This window comes from Emydura macquarii, unplaced genomic scaffold (assembly GCF_026122565.2).
Source record: "Emydura macquarii macquarii isolate MOO-44397 ecotype Brisbane River unplaced genomic scaffold, CSIRO-AGI_Emac_v2 contig_2676, whole genome shotgun sequence".
Taxonomy (NCBI): Eukaryota; Metazoa; Chordata; order Testudines; family Chelidae; genus Emydura; species Emydura macquarii.
Window position 1 is genome coordinate 41480690 of NW_027132813.1, and position 27218 is coordinate 41507907.

General features: G+C 39.9%; 2 protein-coding genes across 4 annotated transcripts in view; one reads left to right on the forward strand and one right to left on the reverse strand.

The window, feature by feature from the left end:
- Positions 1–17307, forward strand: part of BFSP1 (beaded filament structural protein 1) — a 48243-nt gene extending 30936 nt beyond the window's left edge. The window contains exons 3-8 of one of the 2 annotated variants that reach the window (XM_067564662.1): positions 3782–3877; positions 5163–5255; positions 6040–6147; positions 9556–9776; positions 13591–13676; positions 15530–17307. In XM_067564662.1, the coding sequence (XP_067420763.1) occupies positions 3782–3877; positions 5163–5255; positions 6040–6147; positions 9556–9776; positions 13591–13676; positions 15530–16455 (1530 nt within the window). In that variant the 3' untranslated portion in view covers positions 16456–17307. The remainder of the gene's footprint in view (positions 1–3781; positions 3878–5162; positions 5256–6039; positions 6148–9555; positions 9777–13590; positions 13677–15529) is intronic. The other variant, XM_067564663.1, reaches the window with a different exon arrangement.
- Positions 17308–20453: 3146 nt separating this feature from the next.
- Positions 20454–27218, reverse strand: part of PCSK2 (proprotein convertase subtilisin/kexin type 2) — a 176507-nt gene continuing 169742 nt past the window's right edge. For both annotated transcript variants that reach the window (XM_067565279.1, XM_067565281.1), the window contains one exon: positions 20454–23640. In XM_067565279.1, the coding sequence (XP_067421380.1) occupies positions 23154–23640 (487 nt within the window). In that variant the 3' untranslated portion in view covers positions 20454–23153. The remainder of the gene's footprint in view (positions 23641–27218) is intronic.

The window sequence follows — 27218 nt, forward strand, 5'->3', positions numbered from 1 at the left end:
AAAGAAAAACTGCAAAAGCATTTTCTCTCTTGGGCAAACATTTCAAAAGCTGAAGACTAGATTTTGCTCATTACATACAAAACTACTTGCTAACTGGTGATGTCTGCTTCCCCTCCACCCCCCAAGACTCCGAACACTATCATCGTTGTGCTGATCTTTCTCTCAATAGGAAATCATTAAGGCTGCATAAATGCTCCATAAATTCCTGATGACTGGTTTAGAATATTCTGGTCATGGTCTGTTTTAATTAGTGGCATTTGCTCACAGTGCAGTTAACTAGCTCTAGAGTTTAAAAAAAAAAAAAAAAAAAAGTCCATGGTTGTTTTATTGGTGCATCAGCAAATCTGGCTGGGGATGAGTCAATGGCATAATGAAAATAGCAAGCATCAACACATTTCTGAATAGCATATCAGCCCTGGTGATTAGCTTGTTGCGCCTGTGAAAAAAGAAATCCCTCTTTCACCACAGTCACATGCCCAGCCCAGGGAGGCTAGTGTTTAATTTGCTGCACATGATCTGATCATTGTGACAGATATTTACCTCTGATAATTGAAAGTGATGAGTTTTAAAGGGACACCATATGTTTTAAAATCTGTCTTCCCTCCCATCCCCCCTTAAAACCCTATTGCAAGCAACATCTAGGGTTACTCTGACTGAAGTCGACTAGGGAAAAATATTTGTTCCCATATTTTCTGTTTGTTTCCTTTGTGCATTTGACAGTGCTTTATGCATAGCCCATGTCACATATTCCTCTGTATGGTCACTTATTTATTCAGACCATGTCTACACTACAGATGCTACAGCGGATTAGATATGGCACTGTAACTGTGTTGCTGTAGTGCATAGCATAGACACGTCTCACAGCTATGGAAAGGGGTTTTTTCATTGCTGTAGGAACTTCACCTCCCCAAGCGATGGTGGCTAGGTGTAAGGAAGCATTCTGCCATTGATCTCACTGCATCTACGCTAGGAGTCCAGTTGGCATAGCCATGGCACTCAGGGTTATGAATTTTTCACTCCTCCTTAGCACTGTAGCTATGTGAACCTAACTTTTAAGTATAGATCAGACCTTAGTTTCCCCGGTGACTTTTTAATTGTTTCAGGTTAGGCTTTATGTGAAGTGGAATAAACTTTTCTGAGAACTAATCATCAACTTTTGTATCAACATTGGGATTATCGTAGATGACAAAACCAATTATATTGAATGGGCCTGGTTCTGATCTCACTGGCACTATTGTAACACTATTGATTTCAATGGACTTATGCTTGATTTACACCAGATATCCGAATTCCCCATGTGTTGGCAAGTATAGATAGGTAGGTTCACAGGGCATATGCTCACTTTTCTATCCCAAATACAGGAAAGTACTGAATCAGACCGATTCTCCCTTCTCACTAGCATATGCTTACCTTGATGAGCTGGCATGAGCGGTGATTGGAATTAAGAAGAAATAAATAAATCAAGAAAAATAAAAGCATATGTATTTTGAATGTAACTATCTCATAAACTCAGTCACATGGGACCTGATTCTAATCTCTGGTGTAAGGCCTTGATTCAGCAAATTACTTAAGAACAGACTAACATTCAGCACATGCTTAAATCACATTGATTTCAGCAAGAATTAAGCATGTGCTTAAAGTTAAGTGCTTTGTTGAATGGGACTTCTCATCTGCTTAAAAGTAAGCATGTGCTTAAAAGCATTGGTTAATTGAGGCCTAAAAAGGAGGATCTCCACTGCAGCCAATGGCGGTACACTAGTCTAGATGAGTTCCATATTGGGCCCATGAAATATTACTGATTTTAGCATCCCTGGTTACCCCAAAGTCGCTACAGAGCTGATTATTGCTGTTGAGCACAATTTAGCTCTCAAAACCTGGTGTGATAGAACTAAAGAGACAACATCAGCCTGAAACGTAGTTCATGTGAAAATATGAATCAAATGCATCTTCAGATATATAGCTGCCCTGGAGACCCTCTGTCAAAATTTCGATTTTACAGTCACATATTCTTATATTTTAAAATTTCTTTTTGCTCTTGCCGTGTCACAGACGTATTGATACAGCAGGACGAATGGATTGACTAACTTCTTGTATTGGGAAACTACGAAATTATACACAAAATACTGTCAAATGCAGAAAGTAAACACACTGAGAGAAGGACTTTTTCCCACCTCCATCATCTCAGGATGTATTTTGTTCTCTAGGATAAGATCTACTGAAAATATGTGGGACTTTGTGATATGATAATATAACCATTGACCTTAGAGAGAGGCTGTAAAAGGCTGAGTTTACATGGTGAAAAAAATGTCTGAGTTTTCAGAGCGCTTGTGTTCTTAAAGATCTTACCCACAAACATTTGGTCACAGAAGTTGCCAAAATGCATTGATTTCCTGACAAAGAGTTACATGTAAATAATCATCCAAAATACAAGGAGTGAAATCTTAGCTCCATTAAGATTAGTGGGCATTTTGCCATTGACTTCAGTGCGGACCAGGCCCTGAGATTTACAGATGGCAAGCCTGCTTTTTGCCTATATATTTTAACACATTTTTATCACTGTAGGGAATACTTTTGTCTTCTGTAAATGTCAATTCAATTGTGTTGGTACAATTCAGCCAGCCCAAGTATCACATCCAAAGTTCACTGAAATCGATGACAGTCTTTCCATTGACTTCAAGGGGCTTTGGATCATGTTCATACTGCATTTATAGCTTCGTGGAAACACCCCCTACTTAAGTAAATGATAAAATGTCCTAGGAACCATTGAGTGTTACAAAGTTGCAACAAGGATTTAATTGGTCATATTCAGGAGTCCTATTAAAAACTAAGTTTTCTCTCTATTGGATCATGATATACTTAGTTAGAAGCTGATGTATTAGATAACAGTATGGAACTTCTCCCCATAGAACTTGTTAGTTTGTACTGTATGTTAAAGTTCCTGGGAAGTGTTTTATATTCAGGGGCTTATTAAAAGTAGAATAACTCAGTAATGAGCTAAGAGAGCTCTTAGAATTGAAACTGGAGTTACATATTGGGCCACATTCTGCTCTCTGTTACATATGTGTAAATCATGGTAATTATTTTCAGTTCTGTGTTCATTTCCCTAAACTAACTGGACTCTGAGCATCTTCTTCCTCCTGAATTTACAATTAATTGCACAGTTTTGCCCCAAACTTGCTTTTCAAGTTTTTGTGGGCCTCTGTGTTAATAATGATTAGTCCTAGAAATGTCACAGAAAAATACAATTTTCTGATGTGTGAGATGTCACAAAATGAAGGGATGAAAAATTTCAGCTTGGCACAGAACTATGGTATGTCCTTTAGTGGGGATATTAAAAAGGAGTTTCAAAATGTACCAGACTCTGTCATAAATATTGGAGAAGTCAATGCCTTATATGGGTGATGCCTCCTGCTTTGAATTCAGACACCATTGCAAGCATTCAGCTTCAAAAGATAGGTATTTCATAAACTGTCTATTCTTTGGCTCCCAGCCATCATAAAACATATGGTGAATGAGCTGTGACAGCACCTGCTGAAATGCATTCATTATTTGTCTTTATCTTGCTTTCTTTGGAAAAATAGCATATACCATGGGAAAGCAGAATGGATAAAAGTGCATATTGTTTGTTGGTTTCATCATATCTTTGTTTCTCCCAATAGTCTTTAATTCTCAACACAGGTGGCTACAAATTTGAAAAGATTTGCTTTTTGGATAAGCAGCTCCTCTATTCTTAGGGATCCCGAAGCCAGTACTAAAAGTGTCATGTTTATCTGCACTGCAGGAAGCAGATGAAGCTTTGTTATGTAATCTGGAACTTCAGATTGAATCACAATTCCTGCAGGATGACATTAATGCCACAAAGGACAGGCACAAGAAGGTAATTGCACTTAATTCCCCACCTCTCTGAGAGCTTCCCTCTAGAAAGGAATCTGGGAGGTTGAAAAGTGTGAAGCCAACCCTTGATCTCTTTCAGTGTCCACGTCATACACTTACTGGGTGAAGGTTTGTTGTTTTGTTTTATTGTAAAAGGCATTTTGAAAAGGTTCAGACAGACACAGTGACTCCAGGTAAGGCTGGATACGTTGTTGAACAAAATACGTTCAGTTCGGTATTCAATCTAGACCAACAAGTAGACTGTTATGTTTTATCAAAGCTCACTAACACAAAATCAGCAGGCTAGAATCATTAACATGATTAGCAGGATTTGCTTGAATCCTTTATCATCCTTTAATCTGTAGAGGGGCAGTCCTGTCTGAGCCATGCTGAGTACCATGCTAAGCAGTTAGACCAAGGTCCTTGAATGTATTTTTGCACCTAGCTCCCACTGAAATCAGTGAGAGTCAGGTGTCTGAATAGCTTTGACGATCTAGTTCTTACTGCTTTACTCAGAGGTACTAGAATTTATTTTGTGGAATGAACACTTGCCTGATCCAAGTTGTGTAAAGGGCATAACTAGAGGATTGCTGTCTGGCATTTCCAAGGAAAAGATCCATCATTATCTATCGATCTATTGATCGAAGTAAAAACTGGGAATAGATTTGGTAAAAGGAGAGAAACTAACATTAATCTTTTTCCATGGTTCTTTGGAATGTTTTTCACTCATAGCAATGGAAGCTAGATCAGATCCATAGGGGAAAAAACTTGAACAGAGTCAATGACTCAAACCAGATGCTGAACTAGAGCAACCTTTTGTGAGCACATTTTAAAAGTGTCAGATTGAAAGGAGTCCCACACATCAGCCATACAAATGAAAATAACCTCCTTCCACGGGTCTTTTATTATAGCGGTGACCACCATTGCCCCCCCACTCCTCCTCCACCAGTGACTAGATCAGATTATATTCCCATTTGTTATTTTAAAACATGAGTAACATAATACTGAATTAAGAATATGCTGCATCTAATTATTACCCCAATAGTTTTAGCAAACTACTACCTGAATGTGGTGACTGGGTTACTAAATTACTAACACGTCGAGCCCAGTTCAGATTGGCGCAAATCCACCAGTCAAGATGGCATGCATTTATGGCAGATCTGAATTTGACCCATACTTTTACAAGTGAAAGAAGTTATCTGCAAGAAATAAATAACAGAAATGCAGTCAGCTGAATTGAAAATCTTGCTATACTAGTTACTAATTAAAATGATTTTACTCCACCACAGAATATCATGGAAATACATACCTATGTCAACATTTTACAACAGATCATCCAAATTACCCCTCGTGTGTCCACCATTACTGCTGGAGTAAGCGAGGTAAGTGTTTCCCTGAGTAAATAAATTCTGTGTAGTGAACACTCACGATATGATAGTCAATATTTACCTGAAGTGCCTGAGATATTCCAGCTATTTACTATTGTAAGTAGAGGGAAGTGCCGTGATATCTGTGAGTAAATGGAATTCCTAATGATCACTGCAGAAGATCAAAGTTTCAGTTTTGAAAAACTTAAGTGAGCTTTAGGAGATCAAGTTTTAAAAGAGATGTCAGAAGTCTTGAACAGGGATTTCCTCTAGCCAAGTGCATTCTAGGACATACATCAACACCCATGTTAAAAGGCTAGTCCAGCAGAAGCAGAAGTAGGGGTGTGTCCTGTCTGAGTAAAGACATACCATGATTTGGGGTTGGGGATGTGAGTCTACTTTGCCAGCTCCCGCTCCAAAGAGGCAAGATGGGGAAATGGCAAGAGGGGTGAATCCTTCTGAATCAAACTGATTGGATGAAGCCAGGTGAGTCAAAGGTGCACCAATGGAGGACGTAACTCAAAAAACGTTTGTGTGTGAATTGCGTAAGCAGGCATTTACTAGTCTGCTCTGCACAGCGGCATGATAAACCTTTTCCTTTCAAATGAAGTGAACTGTTTTAAAGTATGAGCAGTGCTTTTACAGTGCCTCCATTGTGGACTTGAGACTATTAAAGTTATGTAGCAAGAGGCTGACATGTCATCACATCATCATTCTATTTTTCTTCTCAGATTTACCATAGGTAATAAAATCTCTGATAGTGTGTTTACACAGTCAGATGTTTCTTCTTTTTTCTCAGGAAAAGCTGATGGCAGAAAGGAGAATTCCCATCCTGCAGAGTCAGCTGGAAGAGTACAAGAGCATTCTTTGTCAGCTGCAGGCTCAGAAATTGAAACTGCAGACCGAGGTACCATACAACTAACTGGAACGTCTACAATTGCTCTTACTGATTCAGGGTAGTTTAATTGTAGCAAATCAAAACCTAAAATTGAAGAACATAGCATGGCTGGGATTTAATGGGGTTCTTAGTATATGTGTTATATCCACAAATAAGAGAGATGTTTGAAAAGGATTTTTTTTTAATTTGCACTTTACCTACCTCAGCTTCCTCCTCTTGTTTAACAGGCTCAGTAGCATGGGGCAAAGATGCATGAGAAGTAGTTAGTTTCAGAGGGTCAGACATTACTGTGTGATAGCTGCTTAATAGGTTTAGTCCAGTAGCTGGTGGACCAGACAGGCCCAGGACTGAAAAGGTCCAGGGACAGACTCTCTTCCCATCTCCTCCCCAAATCCAGTATGAAATGTATTGGCAGTGTAGGGACTTGCACTGGGGGTTAAAATCAGGTCTTCAGAGCTATCCGTTCAGCACTTTCCCCTGAGCACTAAATTCACTCCCCAAGATATGGGGTTGATGTGGGAATTACTGACCTGTGCTATGTGGGAGACCACACTAGATGATCCAACAGTCCCTTCTTTCACACAGCAGTTTCACAAAGCAAGTTTCACACAGCAGCCTACACTCATCCCTGATAAAGATAACCAACAAATTCGCACCTCCAGCTACATACAGGGACCAATGGCAAAAACAGTCTCTGGGTCTGTACAATACTGATTCACAGGGAAAGAGTTACCAAGACTTTTCCTGCAGCTCCTGCCTGTCTCCACAGTATAGCTTATGTCTTCTGCACCCATCCACCTGGCACCGTGATCCACCTGGACAGACACCTAAGCCATGAATGTCGGGACCTTTGCCTACTCATTGGAAGGACCTAATTAATGGGTAATCATGGGAAATGACTAACTTAACACTACAAGTAAAGGCTCCTTCGTGCCTGTTCTGGGGACAGTGTGCTGATGCAGAAAACCTCCCAGAGATCGTGGGAAGCATAGCCACTACACCGTCTTGCTGGGTCTGGACAGCTCTTCGGGCCAATGCACAGAGGGGTTCGACTAAGGTCCCACTTCTTTCTGAGCCTCCTTGGGATGTCTACCTCCCTAGTCAGGAATTCCCCTTGGACTCAGGGGAAAGCATGGACTGTTATGGTGCCTGAGCTCTGCTCACATGTACAAGTAGGTGGAGAGAACCTGCCTTCAGGTGGTTAACCCAGGAAAGATGAGCATGCTCTGGTCTATAGTATTCCTAATTCCAGAATCAAACTTTAGGTTTCAAGGTGACACTTTATAGTAAAGTTCCATTTATAATGGGTTAATAAATGACAAATAGATGTTATAAGCATGTTGAGAACATCAGTAAAAGGGGTTAGAGATGGTTATAAGCCATAGTTATAATCAACCTATTGACCTCTTGGACTCAAAGTGTGGAATTTTCCCAAACAAAACTCAATGGGACTTGTGCTCCTAAATGACTCAGGTGCTTTGGAAACTGCCCCCTCCCCACCGGTCTGTAACAATGGAGTAATGAGTTATTCAAATCTGTTAATGATTTATTAACCCTCTCCAGCCTATTTATAAATGAAACCTTATAAAGCATGACTGTTTGTAAAAGAAAACAAAAGGTGTTACGAGAATTACGTAATAAGCTAGACAAATAACAGCAGAAGCAACACCTTGCTGCAACTCCCCTATTTTTCTTTTCCAAGTGACTCAGCACCATCTTGTGGCCAACTTACATTCCAGTGATGTACTAATAAAAGCCTATTTGCATGCAAGGAGTCACTGTACAGCCAGTTAAGTTATTCCACAAGCCAGAATGTGGGGATATTAACTTTTAAAGGAAACTTTAAAAGGAAAGATTCCCATTGATCTCAGCTGGCTTTGGTTCAGGACTATGGAAAAGGTCTGCTTTCTCCCAGTTACTTCTGGGTCCTCATTTCACTTGGTGGTGGAGTAAAATTACCGTAAGGGTTGGATGCTGCTTCCTCTCTGTATGTGACTCTCCCCGAGTGTTTTGTGGGAGTCAGTGGCAGGCTGCAGCTTATAAAGCTAAAGTTTGTCTTCTGATTGTTACACAGATACCACAGCTAGGTGTAACTTGGCCTGCAGTCCTGCGTGCTGGGCTCCCATAATGCCAGTGGCATCAGTGATGTCACAGTTAGTAACATGACTGTACTAATAGCAGTCCTTGGAATTAATCACTTTTAGTTTCATATAGTACCTTTCCATCTAAGGTGAGCTTTCCCGTCAATAATGAGATAGGTAAGTAGTATAGTCCCCCACTGACAGCTGGAGAAACTGAGGTAGAAAAAGATTATGGTCCAGATTTTAGCTACCTCCACACTGGACGTGCAAGAGCAGGGAAAGAGACCAGGCAGCTCTCTTCCATTTGTGCTTCTGTGCAGTCAGCAGCTCTGATCCTTGTGCTGGTGTCCTTGGAGTGCCAGGTACAGGATAAATTTAGCAGCTTCATTGGTGCCACACAATTTACTGGGGTTGTGGTCGGATGGGATGAGAGATGGCTGGAGCCATGCTTCCTCTAACCAAGAGGTGGAGCAAGAAGAATGTAGGTGGAAGCTCCAAAAAGGAATGGTAAGAAGCAACCATGAGAATGCTCCTCCCAGAAGCATTCTGGCCGCCTGTGTTTTCCAGGGGCAGGATGACTCTGGCCACTGCTTTTGGCATAGTGTATTAATGTGTCTACCCCCCCTGCAAATGCAGCAATGTGGCCACAAAACACTGAAACGCCGTGTGACTTGCCTAGAACCATACACGACACCTGCAATGCAGTCAGGAACTGAGCTCAGATCTCCTGTCCCTGCAGCCCTAAAACCATCCTTCTTCCTCTGATTTTCAAACCTGCCCCCACTCCTCCCATTAGTCTGCCAGAGAACAGATTTGTCAGACTTCTGGACACATTGCAAAGTCCATCTTCCTACTATCTATATTAAGGCTGTTGGGGCTGGTGTGGGAGATGTGGGTATATTTATCGGCTGTCCTTAGTCTCTGTTTTAATGTATGGGATAGATGACCATAGCACTGTGTAGGAGCAGAGAAATGTAGATTTTTTTTAACTTGAATGAATAACTACATGCATGCAATGAAAATGCATATTGGCTTTAATGGTGCTACATCACACCCAGTGTTCAGAGCTTGTGCAAGTGACTCCAAGACCTTCATAGATGCTATTCATTTGGCCCACTTCCTGGTGCTTTTAGACACCTGCTGAGAGGCAGCTTCATAGTGAGAGCTGGTGGGGAATTTTCTGTCCTAAATGCTTTTCCATAGGAAAACGTAGATTTGTAGAAACCAAAACTGTTTGCAGGAAAGAGCCTTACTGATTTAACCATTTAATGATCCCTCTGAAATTGTGCGCCTTGGAAATGCTGTATATCATTGCTGTTCACTTCCTTTATTTCAGACAACCATACTGGAACAAGCTATTAAGAACACTCAAGAGAGTTATGATGATGAGGTTCAGCTGTACAATGAGCAGATTGAAACCCTTAGGAGGGAGATTGAGGATGCTGAAAGGATCTTGGAGAAGTACACGAATGATTGCCACCAGCTGGTGATATATCAGCAGTCCTTGGAAAATGAGCTGGAGCGGTACAAACGTATCATTGAGAACGAAGACAACCGGTAGGGCTGCGTTCTGTATTCTGCGTGACTGGGTATTGTCATTGACCATGCAGGCTCCTAGTATTTGAAAATGGGAATTTGTTTAATCCAGCTAAAGCCTATGTGAACTTTACTATCCACTGGGTTCCCAAAGCAGGAATCTGAGGACTGTAGTCCTCATCCAAAGCCCACTAGGGCCAATGGAGAGACAGAACAGGGCCAGTGCAAAGAGAATATGAGGTTCTCATCCCGTCTGTAAATCTGGCCCCATCTGACTGCCTTCCTTTTGTTTCCATACACAAAGAACAGGTGCAAATGAAAGCATTTCTGTGATTCTATGACCTGATCATCCTCTCCAGAGCTGTAATATCCATTCAGTTAGATATTGGGAGCTGGCTATTTAAAATCTTGCCAGCTCTTTGGAGCTAGATCACGGAAAGGGACTCACCACTGCAGTGCTTCATTTTGGGTGCCCTGCTGCCTAGTGGAATCCACAGCCCTGAGTTGTTCGCCCAGGCTCCCTGTATATGCGTGAGGAGGGTGAGACGCCTCATACTGCGATTCACAACAGCCAGCACACTGAGCAGGGAGCTACCTAAGCTACCTGATAGGAAATGCCCAGGAGAGGGATATGGCTTAGCTCCCACCCCCCAAGGGCAGATAGGTGCCTAATGGGAGGCGTCTCCCTCCATTTCAGATTGACTGCTGTGAACTTTCTCCTGGAGAAGGCGTATCAGTCAGGTCAGGCCTTTCATTTCAGAGCCCAGCAGTTAGAGCCCACACCCAGGAGATAGGAGACCAATGTTCAAATTCCCACTCGGCCTGATGTGGAGCAGTGACTGGACCCTAGGTCTCTTACCTGCCAGGTGAGAGCCTGAACCACTGAGCAGGAGGTACTGTGTGGTTGGGCTCTCTCAGTCTTGACTGTTACAGTGGCTCCACATGGTATAAAGAAAGAAATAGTTATTGGAGGGGGGAATTGGAACATGCCCTCACCCTCAGGCTGCAGAATCATTTTCTCTCTGGTCTAATGAATGTGTTAGCATTTTATACAAAGTGGAACATGGGAGAAACAGGTTCAATTCCCTCTTCTGCCTGATGTGGTGAAGGGATTTGAACATGGGTTTCCTGCCTCTGTGGGGAGTGCTTGACCCACTAGACTGCAGTGTCACGTGTGCTCATGCTCTTGGGCCTAGTGCATATTTAATTATTTATAAACTTTGGAACAGCTTCCTCAGCAGAATATCCCATAGCTAGGACACTCATCTAAAAGATGAGATACTCAACTTCACAAAAGTCTCCACATCAAGCAAAGGTGGGAACTGAACCTGGGTTTCTCATATCCCAGCTGAGAGCCTTAACCACGCAGCCAAGGGGCTGGGGTGTAACCCCTACCCCCTATCATCTACCATCTTCCCTCCCCCACCCTGCAGCCATCTGGTGTGGGGTCAGGTGTGCTCTGAGCATGCCTACCAGAACAGGCCCTATTGGGTGAGCTGGGTGAGCTAGGTGAGGCAGCACCCAGTGATAAGATCTTGCTGGGTCTTAGGTGTAAGATAGGTGCCCCGGTGCTGAGACTGAGGCGTCTTTGCGCATGCTCACTGGCAGAAACGTAGGCACCTAGGGGACTTTAATGGTAGATATTTAGATGCCTAAGGATGTTAGACACCTCCAGGATTAGGAGGCAGCTGAGTAGGGTTATTGAAGATCTCATTGATGTCTAAATGTTGCACTTAGGTGCCTAAGTCCATTTTTGGAGCTACTACTTGGCTCTAGAAAGAAGCAACATTTTTTTTTCTGCTGAAGTTTCCTGTGACATCCCCCAGGGTGCAATCTGGACTGTGGAACCATGGTGACCACTTTAACTCTCCTGTCCAGGCTGTCTTCTACACTGCTGTGTTAGTGAACAGCAAACTTTTCCAGGCTCTGTTCATTCAGCCATCAGCTTGCAGGGGCACACCCAGCAAAGTACATGAATGATCTCTCCAGCCACTCATGAACTGAATACAAGTAGACACCAGCAAATCCCTCCCAGCCCCTGCCTTGCACCTCAGAAATGTGCATCTTTCCCTGTTCTAGGCCTCCTTGATCAATGAAAGCTCATTAATTAGTTGGTCACTCCGTCAAAGGGTAGTGAATGTGCACCAGACTTTGTAATCTGAATAGATATAGATTCCCTAGACACTTCAGACAAAAACACACTGGTTTTGGTTAAACATAAAACAGATCTATTAACTACAGAAAGATAGAATTTAAGTGATTTATAAGTAGTGTAGGCATAAGAGTTCAGAACTGGTTACGAAAAGAAATAAAAGATAAAATCACAGTCTAATTCCTAAACTTTATCAAGGTAAATCCAATTTGAAGTAATAAGATTTCTCTTACCCCCAAACCTACAGCAGACTGTGCTATCTGGAAAGCTTTTCCAGTTAGGACCACTGTACACAGTTCAAATGTTCCTTTTCCTTCCAGATGATCATGTTGCCTTCAGTGTTAGTGGGGGAGGAGAAATGAGGTGGTAATGTCACTGTCCTTTATTTTATACTCTCCTCCAGGGGTTGGAAAGCTCCTTGCTGTGTCATGGAGGTTAGGCATCCCTGTGGTGTATGTGCTCAAGCAACTGACTCTCATGTGAATTGCAAATCTCTTGTTTACAACTCCCCTGCTGGTGAATGGCCAATGATGGTCACTTAACATCTGGCTGAGTGTTGGTCGCTCCTTTGTTGCCACTGAAGAGAGAGCCTGTGGGTGATTCCCAGACTCTCAACATGTTTAAGTAACCAACATACGGCAAAATCTCATAACTTCCCATATAGTGATGATACATACATTTCAACAGGACAGTAATGGTCAATAGATTATGACTTTTCCAATGATAGCTCAGAAGGCATACTTTGTACAAAATAGCACAACCATATACAAGTGGTGAATATGGGGTTATGGGATGTTATTTTGAGGTACAGTGTGTCACAATTCCATTTTGTTTTCTGACTGAGGTGGCCTAGCCCCACCCACTGTACTTCAGCACTGAAGAATCTTAAGTGGGGAAAACTGAAAAGAGACCTGATTTTTCCTTTTTCTGACCTGATAATTGTCACCATCAGCCTTACCATTAAAAGTACATTTTGTGCGTGCTCTTCTTAATTGAAGAGGCATTTTCTCCCCTTGTTTCATATGCCTTTGAGCTCCTACTGGTTCATTCAGAGCTTCAGGTGAGATGCAAAATTAACTGACTGGAGCAGGAGCAAGTAGATGCAGTGCCTGGCTGGGAACACTAGAGGGAGCATGAATGAAGAAAAACAGGAAAAAACGAAAAAGGGCAGATGGCAAGAGCTGTTACACTGAGTTAAGCTAAACAAAGACTCTAGTTTAATTTCATTGACTGACTTCTTATTTGAGTTAAACTGAGTATGCATATGGTTTGAGAGCTGTATATGGCCCTTATGCCTAAGGGGCAGATTGCCAAAGGCACAAATGGGAGTTAGATGCCCAGATTCCACTGACTTCCAGGGTCCGAGCGATGCCTTCCAAAATCACCCCTTCCCTTATGAAATCATTCCCTAACAAAGCTAGGGCTGCATTTTAAACCTGTGTGCTTTGCTCTACATTCTACATGTAAATATAGTGGGTCAGACCTTCTGTTGGTGTAAATCATCATAGTTATGTTGAAGACAGTGGAGGCATAGTGATTACACTAGCAGGGGATATGGCTAAAAGCACACAGATCATGTCGATTTAAATGATATTTTAATTAATAAAAGATGTGAGGTGAATTATCCTACTTGTTTAAGGTATTCTGGAGGAAAATTGACTCATGCAAATCCTCTCTGCCCAGGTTAAATTCTGCCATCATTGGAACCCCAGTTACACTCTTCACGCAGAACTACAGACCCTACCAAACTACAACCTGGAGAAGGAGAGGTAAACTTTTCTTGTTTGAGTAAATACAAGAACATTTACATTTTAAACCATTTTAATTTGTCTTCGGCATGGACTCCCATTATTGGGGCCCAAGTCAGAGACTATTGAAGTCAATGGGAGACTTTCAGTTTACATCAATTGGCTTTGGGTCAGGCTCCTGAAGGTTGGATCCCCTAACCAATTGGTTCCCTTGCTATTCTGGTGGCATGACTTGCTGCAGTAGAAGTAACTTGCATTGAATACACAAGATGCACAAAGAGAACTATTAGAACAGGAAACCTTTTAAAAAAATACAAAGAGGTCACATAGGATTGATGGATGCATTTAGATTATATCCCAAGTCTGAACATGCTACCATTATCTCAAAACAAGATAGGAATATATGGGTAGCCCTGAAAATACGAATAGGCAATTTAGCCTTGTTTATCTGCCATGACCCAGTCTGAGCTGAATGGAATCACATTCAGAGCTGTATGATTAATACATTTAGAATTAGAATGGTCATAAGAGCAGGAACTAGTGAAGGCACATGTCAAGGGCTAAAGTAGAAAGTATTTTGTTAACAATGGAGATGGATGATTTGATACCTAGGTACTTTACATACCAAGTTGATAGATGTCTCAGAAGATTCATAAATAGATGGGTAATTGGATGTTTTTACTGAAAACAAGGCATGTTTAAAAATGAAGATAAACTGTCATGTTCAAGTTTTTGTAGACCAGATAGGGTGTTTCCCCTAGTGTTTTGCCAAATAAAGCAGGTTTAAATTAAATGTGTTAGTGACTAAATTAGCTACTAATAAATGGGGACTGGATCCTCAGCTGGTGTACACAGCTGCATTTCCATGGAAGTCAATGAAGCTGTGCTGATTTTCACCAGCTGGGGATCTGGCCTATGGCATCCAACTGTACTTCTGATCATTACCTACAGGTTTTATTCCTAAATATATTACAGTATCCATGACATGGGACAAGGTGCAGCTACCTTATGTACTTCTGGTCACATGCTCTTGTATTTCCTATTCGCAGTCTGTCTACCCTCCTCACCACCTCCCCTCCGTCCCCTGTGCTGTGGTAGGCCAATCCATGGAACTGATTATTTCCTGTGCAGATATAATTCCACTGTGTGGGTCTGAGGTCACTCATCACTGCAGGAAAGAGAATTAACTGGGTGCTTCACTGACTTGAGAGGATATAGAGAGTAAGGGAAGAACTTGCCTCTGTGTTAGGACATGAGTGAGTCTCCCGTCAACATTCACATGAACCAGATCTCCATTTATGGTGATTGCACTGGGTGGAATCTGCAATTCCTCCACGAGGAACAGGGCAGTGGGAATGTTTTTGGACATAGGGGTATTTTCCTCATCACATTTGGGAGACGTTTCTGTAGCTGGAAAGCCCAGGAGTCCTGTGAAGCAGCCACAGGAGCTACTTCCATGTGGATATGGCCCTAAAGGGCTTAATCCTGCTACTGAGACAAGATAGTGATGTTACACACTATATTATAGATCAGCAGTGAGCCCTAAATGTGCCTTCAGAGCATTAGCATAGTCTTCATAGTTTACAGTTGCTGATTTTATGCACCCAGTTTTGCACATGCAAAAGTTGGCATCAATACATTTTATGTATGAAAGTTGTGTTTCCACATGCAAAATGGATATATGCCCAGTGTTGCACATGCAGAATAACCATTTTCATTCATAAAATGAACACATGCCCACCTTTGCAGGTGCAATCTGTTCTGCACACACTGTACTGACGATGAGGCCCTTTGTTTAGAGATATATTGCTTAACTGTCTTGGGCAACTCCTTTCAGTGTTGTTTGCTGTTGCCTTTATTTTGATTTTCTGTAGATATCACACTGGTTATGCAAGAGATTGCAAGTGTAAAACCAAGACAAAAAGGTCTGGCAAAGAAAATTTCTAAGAGAAAGGAGATAACTTCTAAAGACATACCAGATGAGTTTTCGCCTAAAAATACGTATGAAAGAACTCTGGAAGACCTTAATCAGGATCAGCTACAATTTAAACATGAAAGCACAGTAATATGTGAACCTGAGCAGGAAGGATTAGAACTAGTTGAGCAAGAAACAGTCCCAGAGGATGTGCCTGATGGAGCTCAGATAAGTAAAGCTTTTGATGAACTTTGTAATGCTGTGAGAGAGAGAATGAGATGCTTCAAGAGACCTGAGCCTAAAACTGACTTGTATACCAAAGAGCGCCATGTACTTGTCACAGGGGAAGCAAGCTATGACCATCCTTGCTTCTATTCTTCCTCCCTCCCGGCTGGAGGTGGGATCATTGTTTCCACTAGCAATGGAAAGATGCCAAATGGTGGGGAGGTTGAGCCAATTCCAGAGCTGCCTGAACCCTATGAACCATCAGAAAATGAGAAAGGGGAAGTCCCTGAAATGCAGTATGAGCTTGAAGAGAAAGAAGAAATAAATGAACAGGGCAGAAAGTCAGAAGAAAAAGCTGAAGAACCCACAGAGCAGCCAGACCTCACTGGGCCTGAGGCAGCACCTCCAGCTGGCGTAGGCAGCCCTTCTGAGCCAGATGTATTTAAAGATGCAGAGTATGGCAGAGAAGATCAACAAGCAGGCTTACCATTCAGAGAACCAAGCTTACCCAGTTCCATGAGCTATGAGAAGGTGGAAGTGGTGGAATCCATCGAGAAGTTTTCAGATGACAGAATTCAGACTTATGAAGAGACAGCTATGATTGTGGAGACGATGATTGAGAAGACAAGCAAAAAGAAGTTAGGAGACAAAGGATCTTAAGTTACATCATTTGATAAGCAACTTGCCTGGCATAGTTATTAAATGACGCAATTATTTTCCCCCCTGACCGAATACTAAAATAGTGAGAATTTTGCTGTTTGATATGAAACTTATTGATATATTAATGGCAATTCTGTCTGATGTAGGTTCAACTTTAATGTAATGATCACTAAAATTTCCTTGGGCAACTAGTTAGTAGCAGGTTCATTTATGCAACACCTTTCATGATTAGGACAAGTAGAAAGTAATTATTAAGAAGTTGCCTGTCTAAACGACGCCTAAATAATGTGTACCCATTACAAATTGGCCTCTTACAGTTTATATTCCTCTAATGATGCTTCAGCTGCCATTAGTTTCCCAATTTTTCAGACAGCTGCAAATGTTACCTTGTGACATCTGGTTCATTTAATAAAAGCTTTGCATCCTAAAGAACATAGTCACAATGGGTGTGTGTTACCTTTAACATCAAACACGAAGCTAGTATTAACCAATTAACAAACTGACTGGCATGACATTTTCAAGGTGAGAGACTAAGCACTTTAGTTCAGCAACATATTGCAACTATCCCTTGTTTATACTTTGTATGTACAATAAGAGAACTTAGCAATAATTTATTTTGGATATATCACCAAATGAAAATGTATCTGTATTTGTCATGAAGATCTTACTACGTATCATCTAGGCTGCTGAGAATAAAATATGCAGCGATGTCAAAAGAGAAAAAAATGGAACAATTTAAAAAAATTATGTATTAAGACTCTTAGCTCAGCCTTTACATACAAACCTCCCATTAACTTCAATGGAGTGAGGATTTCACTAGGGTTTTCATTTGATTGTGTATATTTTTAAGAAACTTGCATCTACATTTTTTATGCTTAAAAGTCTGTTATTGTCTGTTTTAAAGAAGAACTTCCTTGAACTCTATTTAAAATTATGCCCCTTGCAAAATCCCAGGTTACTGAGGTTGAGGTCTTTAGTGCACACTGGAATCTTTTCAGCGGATTGCGGGCACTTCAAAGATTGTCAGTTTGGGTTATTTTCAGTGTATATTTTATTAATTTTTTCCTTAAATTTGTTGCATTTTAGTGATCCAGACCTGGAAACCCTATATATGATCCTGCAAAATCTTACTTTTATGGGTAGTCCCATTAAACGCAATGGGATTGTGCAAGCATATTAGGAGTGAAGGTTTGCAGGACTGTGTCCTCCATTTGACACACAAGAGAAAATACGGTTACATTATTACACACTGAATGGTAATAATTACTTACTTGTCAAAAATTGGAATTTCTGTCCTGGGGAAAATCGTGATAATTTGATATTTGTTTTCATCCTGAATTAGACAGAAAAGCCAAAATATAGACGTTTTTCACAAAAGGGAAAGTTCCAAAAAATGTTTATTCTGAAATGTTGAAACACTTTATTTCAGCTCAGTGGACATTGACTTGCTACCACCTGAGCTGCCACAGTGCGTCATGTGAGTGGTAGTTTGGGTGTCTCATGTCTTCCATTCTCCTCTATGGGCCAGGATTGCTAGTTGGACTACATCTCCTTTCATGCACTACAGTCTTGGGACTCCCTTGATGCACAATGGCAATTCAACCAGAGGCGAGACCATTGTATATCATGGGAAATGTAGTCCAGCCACGGATGCCATAGAGGATAGTAAGGGCATGAGGCTTTTGATAAAAAAAATCAAAATTTTCCATGGGGAAGTTTTGATCTTGAAAAAACTTCCTTTTCCACTGCCAACAAAAATTCAATACAAAATTCGCAACCAACTCTAATAATTACCCAGAACTACAAATTTATCATGAAATTGTAATGATTTCCCCATATTTTATTGCTTTCCTAGTATCTCTTTTTCATATCCATATGGGCTAAATCCTGCTCACCTTATTCATGTGAGTAGTCTCTGCGACTTCAGTGAGAATAAAATCCTTCACGTCTAGACCCATAAAAATCTGTGCATGAGTTGGGTATTACTTAAGGACTAAGGTTCCGGTTCAGTAGAAGATTTAAGCAAGTACTTAAGTTGAGTAATCTAATGAATGTTAAATATTTGCTTAAGTGCTTTGCACTTTTGGGGCCTAAACTGTGAAGGCCTTAACTCAGTTTTTACTCAGCCAAACCACATATTGAATAAATGAATAAAAACTGAATAAAAACTGGGTAAGGTCTTCTGGATTTAGTTAGCAAGAACCTCTGACAAAACTCCCACTACAGCGTATCAGACTGTTCTTGATCCTGCATGCCCTGAAAGCAGTGGCAAAATTTCTATTGACTTTGCTGTGATGAGAATCAGGAGCATACTAGTACTCTGCACTTCTTCATTACATACAGCAGGACAGGAAGAACCATATGTACATACGCATATCTTTTCCTTTGGAGCCTGATGATGCATTTTACTAGCTAATCTATGTTCAGATTATGTTTTTAAAATAGTGTGTGTGTGGTTTTTTTTAACAGTGTTAGGTAATGTACACATTTACATCATGCACAGATGTTGATAAATTAATTAAAAGCTGAACAGTGAAAAAATATTTCTAGACTAAGAAGCCAAGAGGCTGACTAATCAAATTTTACTAGAATCAATCTTATAACAGTAGAATTGCTTCCTTAGAAACTTACAAATGAGGTGTGTTTGGTTGGTATCAGTATTACATTTACAAATCGTGTCATTTAAAGGAATTTTTACTGTTGTCTTAATGTAATGCTATGGGAGTATATGTCATAAGCTCCTTTTCCATTTTGTTGCTTTGCAGCTTACTGTGGACAAGGAATCTTTAAGTATGGGCCACATTCTAATTACCCTACAAAAAGGAGTGAATAGGTAAAGGAGTCCAGTTGAGTGCAATATGTGCTAGTGAGAACATATTTTAGCTCAGTATGGGTGAATGTACAGAGAGGCCCAAGCAGAAAGCTCATCCACCACGAAAGCCCTCAAAATAGGGCTGAAGTGGATTTAAGTGGGACGTAGATCTTGTGCTATCACCATGCACAAGGGTGACTTTCACCCCCATGATTTAAAATAAATTTGGTTTTGCGGCCTCCACATATTGTAGAAACACCAAGTGAAAATAGTTCTGTGTCCCATGATGTAGAGTAAGCAGAGTGCTGTGCTTGCACAGAAAGTAATGCATTTTGGTGCTAGATAAGGGTTTAAACATCTGAGGTGCTGAGCTCCCTCAACTCCCATTGACATTAGCAGACGCTGAGGCCATGCAGGACCTTGCAGATCCAAGTCCTAAGTTCTGGTACTAACAACTCAGAGTCTGCATTCCACAAACATATCAGTCATGCAATAAAGTAGCCACAAGGGAAGGATGGTGCTGTGACCATTAACCCTGTAGACAACTGTGTAGAACAGAAAGCCACAATTTGAAAGCCCAGGACTTGTAAATTGTGTGTAAATAGCCAGAATTATATTTGTTATTTCTAAAAACTATTCTGGAAGGGATATTCAACCTCAAGGGCTAAGCCAGTCTCTTAACTGAGAATGAGACCTCTGTTCTACTCTGTAAAACATACCTTTGTTCTGACTCCCATGCCAATGGGAATTGAGCAAATGGATTTCCTAGGATCATTTAGCACTCCAGTCATGTTGGGAGGCTACAGAGCTGGGTTTCTAACACCTGATTCCTTACCCATAAGAATAAAACGGTACAAAAAACCAGGAAAATCCCAAGGAAAGACACAGGTTTCTTGCGGATCAAAAGGCTAGTTGAGTTTTACTTTTTAACGTATTTTTCAAACAAAACTCCCATTTCAGTAGCTGTTCTGCATTCTGAAAAGCTGAACACTACTTCCATGTTCATTAAAGCTGGATCTCCCTTTCTTTGGTGCAGACATATTTATCTCCTGTGTAGCAAACATACCAGACACCTGATTATTCCTATCAGGCCCGCATTATTAAAAATAGAGTATTTTAAAGTGGTTTCACTGAATACATGTCACATCCTCCATGACTTCTGATAGGCAATGATGATAGGACCTGCCACTTTTCAACATCTCTTTATTTTACTCAGATTATAAAACATCACAGGGCTTTATATTTTAACAACATCCACCTGTTTTAAATCAACAACTGCATTAGTTCCTTGGTTATAAATGCTAATAAATTAACTTTATTTTGCATCAGTGATACCATAAAAACTTATTCTAACTAAACATTTTTCAGTGCTTACCCTGATGCAAAACTTCTGAAGAGTTTGAAGTCTAGCTATATATATATATATTGTATATACACTTATTTTATATATACGCATATCAAAACTCATCATTTGTTAATCATCTCTTACAGTCATCTTTCAGTTAATAAGTCAATGTTATGAAAATATGAACACCCATTTAGTTATTTTGCTGCTATATAAGACATTTAATGATTAAACAGAGAATTGCAAAATTACAGGAATGCAATAGGAATTAAAGTACACTTTCATATAAAATTTCCACAGGGACGTTTCTTAATCCAAGAACTTTTCCCATATTTTAGAAGACTCTTTAATATGTTTAAGTTATCTGTTTCTTTAATAAATGTATACACACATTATATACATTATATATATTATATATGTAATGTTGAATACTATATGTAATATATATTATGTATGCTTACATTATATATATTACATACTATATGTATACTCTGTGTGTTTGTGTGTTATCAAACACACGTGTACACATGATGGGGCAAATTCTTCCCTCACATATGCACGTGCAAGTCCCACTGACTACTGGGAGTCAAGGGCCCAATTTAAAACTCATTGAAGATAATGGGAGTCTTCCCAGTTCCAAAGACACCCAAATACTACAGCAAGCATTGGCTCATTGCCTACATGTATCTAACCTCAGATACACATCTGAGGTTAGACTTGGGGCCATGGTGTCCTTTGGTTTATTTTAAGATCACCAGATGAAATATATTTGATGCTTTCCATCTATTTGAACAAATGAACAACACCATGATTTTAAAAATCACTCCTACTAGATGATATTTTAAAGCTAAAAGCCTGAGGGCCTGATTCTCCTCTTACTTACCCCTCAGTTACACCGGTGTAAGGGAATGGAAATCCTATGAACACTTAGGTGCTTAACTTGGCCGTATAGTATAATGTAAACATAGTTTAAGTAGATAATTTGTTTGGGATTTGAAAGGCAAAAGAAATCCTGTTATGGAAGGTTAAAAGATGAATATTCACTTGAGATAATAGAATAAATGTGCATTCTTGGGTAAAAATATGCATTTCATAACCTGTTGGTGACCTTTTTAATCTGGGAGGTAAATATGCAGTCGTTTTAATTTTAGTCTGCACCTGATTATCCCAAACAGCTCTTGATAGATGCATATTCTGCATATTAAAAATAGACAATCAGATTCTGAAACGAGTTACTGCCAGCATCCTTGGCCCCAGTCCTGCAAACGCTTGTGGGTGTCATGTTTGCAGCTGTGTGTAATCTCCATTGTAAATGGCAGTGGATGGATCAGGCTGAGAGAGATTTAATTTACATACTTGGATCAGTTCCTAAACACATTCACATGGTTAAGTGATTGCAGGATTGGGTCCTTTAAACAGCCACAGTGATTTATGTTATAATCTTCCAAAATTTATTTTTTATTGCTAGTCAAAACTAACTTTGCATTGTGCATAGATCATAAAACAACCTAAGCACCATTTCTTCTTGTACAACTCAAAAGTGACCAAATAAAAGGAAATTTGAATTAAAAATTGCATTTGGACTGAAACTTCATGTGCCAAGTTTCTCCCATAGCAAATTACCAACATCCAAGTTATAAACCCCAGAATACAGGGGTCTGTAATGGAAATGCTGACACAGCCTTATCTTATGCTTCTATAATACATTTCAGTATAAAGGATAGCAGACGTACATTGCAAAAGGGTAGCCCGACATTTTAAATTTCATTCCCAATGTGCTGACTTGGCTCTGAATTACCAACATTTAAAAAAAAATACTTGTGCTTTTAGAACGTCCTGACCCTGTTTCACAATGCACATCCTTTACTAGATATCTTTAACAATATTTTGTCTCACTTATTGCATACAAATTAATCATCTCTAGGTCAAAAAATGGATGTGTGTGTGTGTGTGTGTAAAGGAAACTGCAAAAGGCATTGATTTCTGAGAGGAGGTTGCCATCTTTCTTAATCTCTGGATTATTTTTTTCCTTTTAGGGCCTAGTCCTATTCCTAGTTAATGGTGCAAAATTGGGCTATTAGTCATTCAAAGGAATCTCTAGTCAACTTTTGTTACTGTTAACACCTCTATTATGAAAGTTGACCAAATGGGTTCATTACTACTAAGTGTCAGTTTTAAAATTTACTTCCTCCTTTTTTCTTTTTAAATACAAACAACATTTATCACAAAAATATGAAGGAAAAAGCCATCACGGTTTTGTTTGCAAATTATTACCTATTTGTATGACACAAAATCATTTACAGTCACAAATTGTACAGAGTAGTTGATAGGAAACAATATATTTGTGGCTTAGAGTAAAAAAAGATTGCTTCGGTTGTAATTAAAATAATAATTGACAAGATATAAGACTTTAAAATCAATAAAGTATGATAATTTGGCCACGGAGACAATCATTGTAATATGTCTAACACAGAGGTTTGGATAGTGGAACGGTGAGTAGAAGGATCTGGGAAAGGAAAGAAACCAACATGCAGAACAGTCCTAGTTCTTGCTCAATATACTCTTCAGACTTCTCTCTACTGCTTCATCTAATTCTTCTTCCAGCTCTTCCTTCTTGGACATAGCCAGTTTGGACTGGTAATCTCTTACTATTTGGTCTATATATGGTGCGCTTTGTGTCCCATGTAGCATTAGTGTCCATTCCTTCAGTACTCCCCTCTGTGGCACGCTACCAACAAACCCAACTTCCAGAACCCAAGTGCCTCTGGGGTCTTCTCCCCAAGTGTGTGTTGTCATGAAAGGCCATTTGTCAAAACCCACCTTAGAGTCATCATCCCTTGGACGCCGGCTCAGTAAAATGGATTTGGTCCCCATAGGTGATGTCATGTTGATGTTGAGGTCCCCTCGCCTAGTAGAGTTCACGGTTATAACTGCTTGCACATGTTCTAGGTAGCGGACAAAGTTTTCTTTTCCCTCACAAGCATCAGTTGTAAGTGTTAGAACCAACTTGCCACTTGATGGTATTTTTCTGAGGGTTAAATAACAATAAAATAGGTTAAAATGATATATATGGCAAGGCACACGTTATTTTTCATTAAACATCTACACATGTTCATACAAACACAGATAAAATACAGTAACATAATTTGAAGAGTATGAATGAGTCCTGAACTCCTTACACAGATAGGAGTCGGAGGGCGTGCCATACATGATTTGAAGAATGAAGTAAGTCCTCATGGACGACCTATTGCCTCATCAAATAAACTATTACTTCAGATGGCACAGTATTGTCATCTTCATATTTACTCAGCACCAGAAATCTGACTCTGGATTAAATAGCACTATGGAACTGTTCAGTCAACTACACAATGAAGCATTTCAAATCCAGAGATTTAAAGTGACTGTGGGCATCAAATCCAGCTGGTACTTCGTTTTAAAATTTGCTAAAATCATTATTTTTCATATTATCTTATCTGTTCATTCCCATAGCCTCCTAATATAAACATATGTAACTGTTTCCTTGTTACCACAAAGCAATTTACTGAAAGGAAACGAAGGAGCCAAATCTAGATGGACACGTCAATTGGACAAACAAAATTTTGACATTTTAAGGAGCAAGCTAGCACCTGATATGCAAGTACTTTACAAAACAGATACAGAAAGAAGGAACATGTTAAGGAAGTGCACACTGGTAGTTAGGAAACAGTAATGTGTATTAAAAAATTATACATGGCGTCTTTGCTTACTAGTATTTCTGGTTATGGTTTAATTATATGTTACACTCTTTAGAAAAACTGAGAGCAGCTGGTCTTGTGAGACAGCCACTATTAAAGGTTGACAGAAAACAATTCTGGTTAGAATGATAGGAGGCCATTTCACAAGATTTCAGCACCATCAGGTTCAAATCTGTATCCTTGCCCTATTCTGCACTCAAACCCAAACCCCATTCTTAATCTGGATTATAACACACTTTTGGCTACTCATTTACACTAAAAAATTGCTATACTTGACATTTTAAATACATACACACATGGCCACAACTAGTTTGCCACATTCTCAAAATGTCAAATCCTGAGTTCTTCATTCCTTAGTTATTATAACTCATATCTTATATAGACAAAGACCCAGTGAACTCAACAAAATTTGCCTGAATAAGGTTGAAGTAAAAGCGAAGGACCAAATTTATGGTCAGACTCTGCATGAGTGCAATTTACACACGTTGGGTGACATCCTAGCACCATCGAAGTTTTGCCACTGACTTTAGAGGAGTTAGGATTTCACATTTTGTGCCCCACAATTTACACACTTTGTGCTTCTCTAAGCAAAGCAATTGTTCCCCAGTTGTCAACCCAAAAGGGATAAGGATGAGGCAGAGCTGTGGTACACCCCTTTCAGGTGCCAGTTAATGGAGGATGGTAGCAGTGAGTTCAGGCCCCTGTGTGCCTGAGAACTCTGGGTGATACCGTACCGCAAAGAGAGACAATGCCACTGAGCACTCATGTTGGTGCAGTGTGGTGCCACACTGCCACTCGCAAATGCCTAATAGGCATGCCAGGCCCTGAAAATATTACCTCAGGAATTGTCTCACAAATAACATTAACTAAAGAGTTGGTGTAAAAAAAACCAAAAACCTGTGTATGGTTTTACCAGCAACATGCTCTGAACAATGTAAAATTGACTGAGTGAAACAGTTGACAGATATAAGAATTACTGTGGTCATTAAAAAAAGGCTTTTTGATGTAATTATCCAGCTGTGTTTGCTTTCTTACCTGCCCAAAAGTCTTCTCCATGGCTAACATCCATGAACCCGTTCCCCCCCCCTGCCCCTGTGTTATGCAGTTGTTCATAACACTCTAGTGTTGCATGTGCCACTCTTTTAAAAAGTGCTACATTGGTCACTTTGGGATGAAGAAATAGAATTTCCCTTTTAAAAGTAACATTTGCACTTTAGAAAAATGTAAACAAGGTTGACATTTTACTAACTGTAATTGTGATAGCATGCACCTCAAAAGGAGCCTTTGTAAGGGTTATTTTTATATGTTCATAATAATTGCTTTTTTAAAATGCATAACAACAGGGTGCTTATTAAATAGAAATGCCACTCTGCTGGAACTCAGGTCCATAGGAAAAGTAGCACTTAGCATGGGCTTTGGAAAGCTTTATTTTGTAAATTTGGAGTATCTTTGCAGTTCATGATTTTTCCCTTGGCAGCAAGAACATCCCCAGTGATAAGGTTGTTGATGCTTATCAACCATTGGCTCTCTGCAAGAGGAAGTTGCATTTCTGACCATTATCAAATGACATGATATCAATGACAGAGTAGAACTCTGGTGTCTTGGAATATTTCACTGCAGTACCCCATAGAGATCAAAACATATAAAGCATAATTCACATATTTAGAGTCTGTCTATCTTGTGGCTTGAGTGAGTCCTCATATTGCCTTGATCTTTTCAGACCTCCTAGGGTAAGCAGTTTGGGTTTGATCAATATTTGGATGGGAAACCTCTCCAAAATACTTTAAGGTTGTAGGAAGTGGTGTTAGTTGGCAGTCTTACCCCCGGCTCTGCACTGAACTCATGTTCCAGTAAGACATCAGAGGCTCTCAGATGCTAAAGGTGTTGCCTTCCCCAGACGAGCTGTAAAACTAGGCCTAGGCTACCTGTAGTGATTAAAGCTCCCAATGGCATTTTTTGTAGGAGTGAGATTGCTAACCCAGCTGTTTTAAGAGTATGTGAAGTTTGTAATATGCTTTAGGACTCTTTGAGAGGAAAGGCGATGATGTACATGTAAGGTATTAATTGCTATTAATTACTGATTATTAACCAAATTAGTTCAGATTAAGAGGGGGCAGCATGGAAAGTAGCATCATTCATTGTTCTCCCTTCGACTATTATGAACTTTCCAAACCTAAGGTTGTTTTTGTTAAAGCTTTCTTAAATTTATATGACAATGTGACCTTTCCTTTATTTTAATAATTTAGAATAAAGTTTATTAAAACATCTTAAGATTCCAGAATGGTATCCAAAAGTATTTCTTTAAGATAAATATGCTGTATTCTAGCTTGGGTTTTTTTAGCATAGTAAAGTAGGAAGGAGGGTAATTTATTACCAGATTATTGTCATGCTGTTTACTAATGTCTAGCTGTATAAGAACTAGGTTGTTATAATTTTTATAACGAATTCTACCCTATAAATTCTACCCTTTTTCAATAATAATAACACAGCACAATTCTTCTAAGAGCAATAAAGAAAGTGTTTCACAAATGTGTGCCCCTAAGCCTGTCTCCTCTCCCAAGTCACACTGTTGATTGTGAAATAAATCCTGAGTCTTACATTATAATGATCTTCCATAGCTCTTCTCATTAGTAGATCTCAAACTGCTTTACGAAGGAAGTCAGTCTCATTACCTCCATTTTACAGATAGGGAAACGGAGACACAAAGTGATTTGCCTAAAGTCATCAAGGAGGCCAGTATCAGAACTAGGACTAGAACCCAGATCTCGTGAGTGCCCATCAACTGCACTATCCACTAGCCCACACTGCCTCTCATAGCACATTACTTATGGCTTTGGACCAGATACTGTTCCCCTTACACACGTCATAGTAC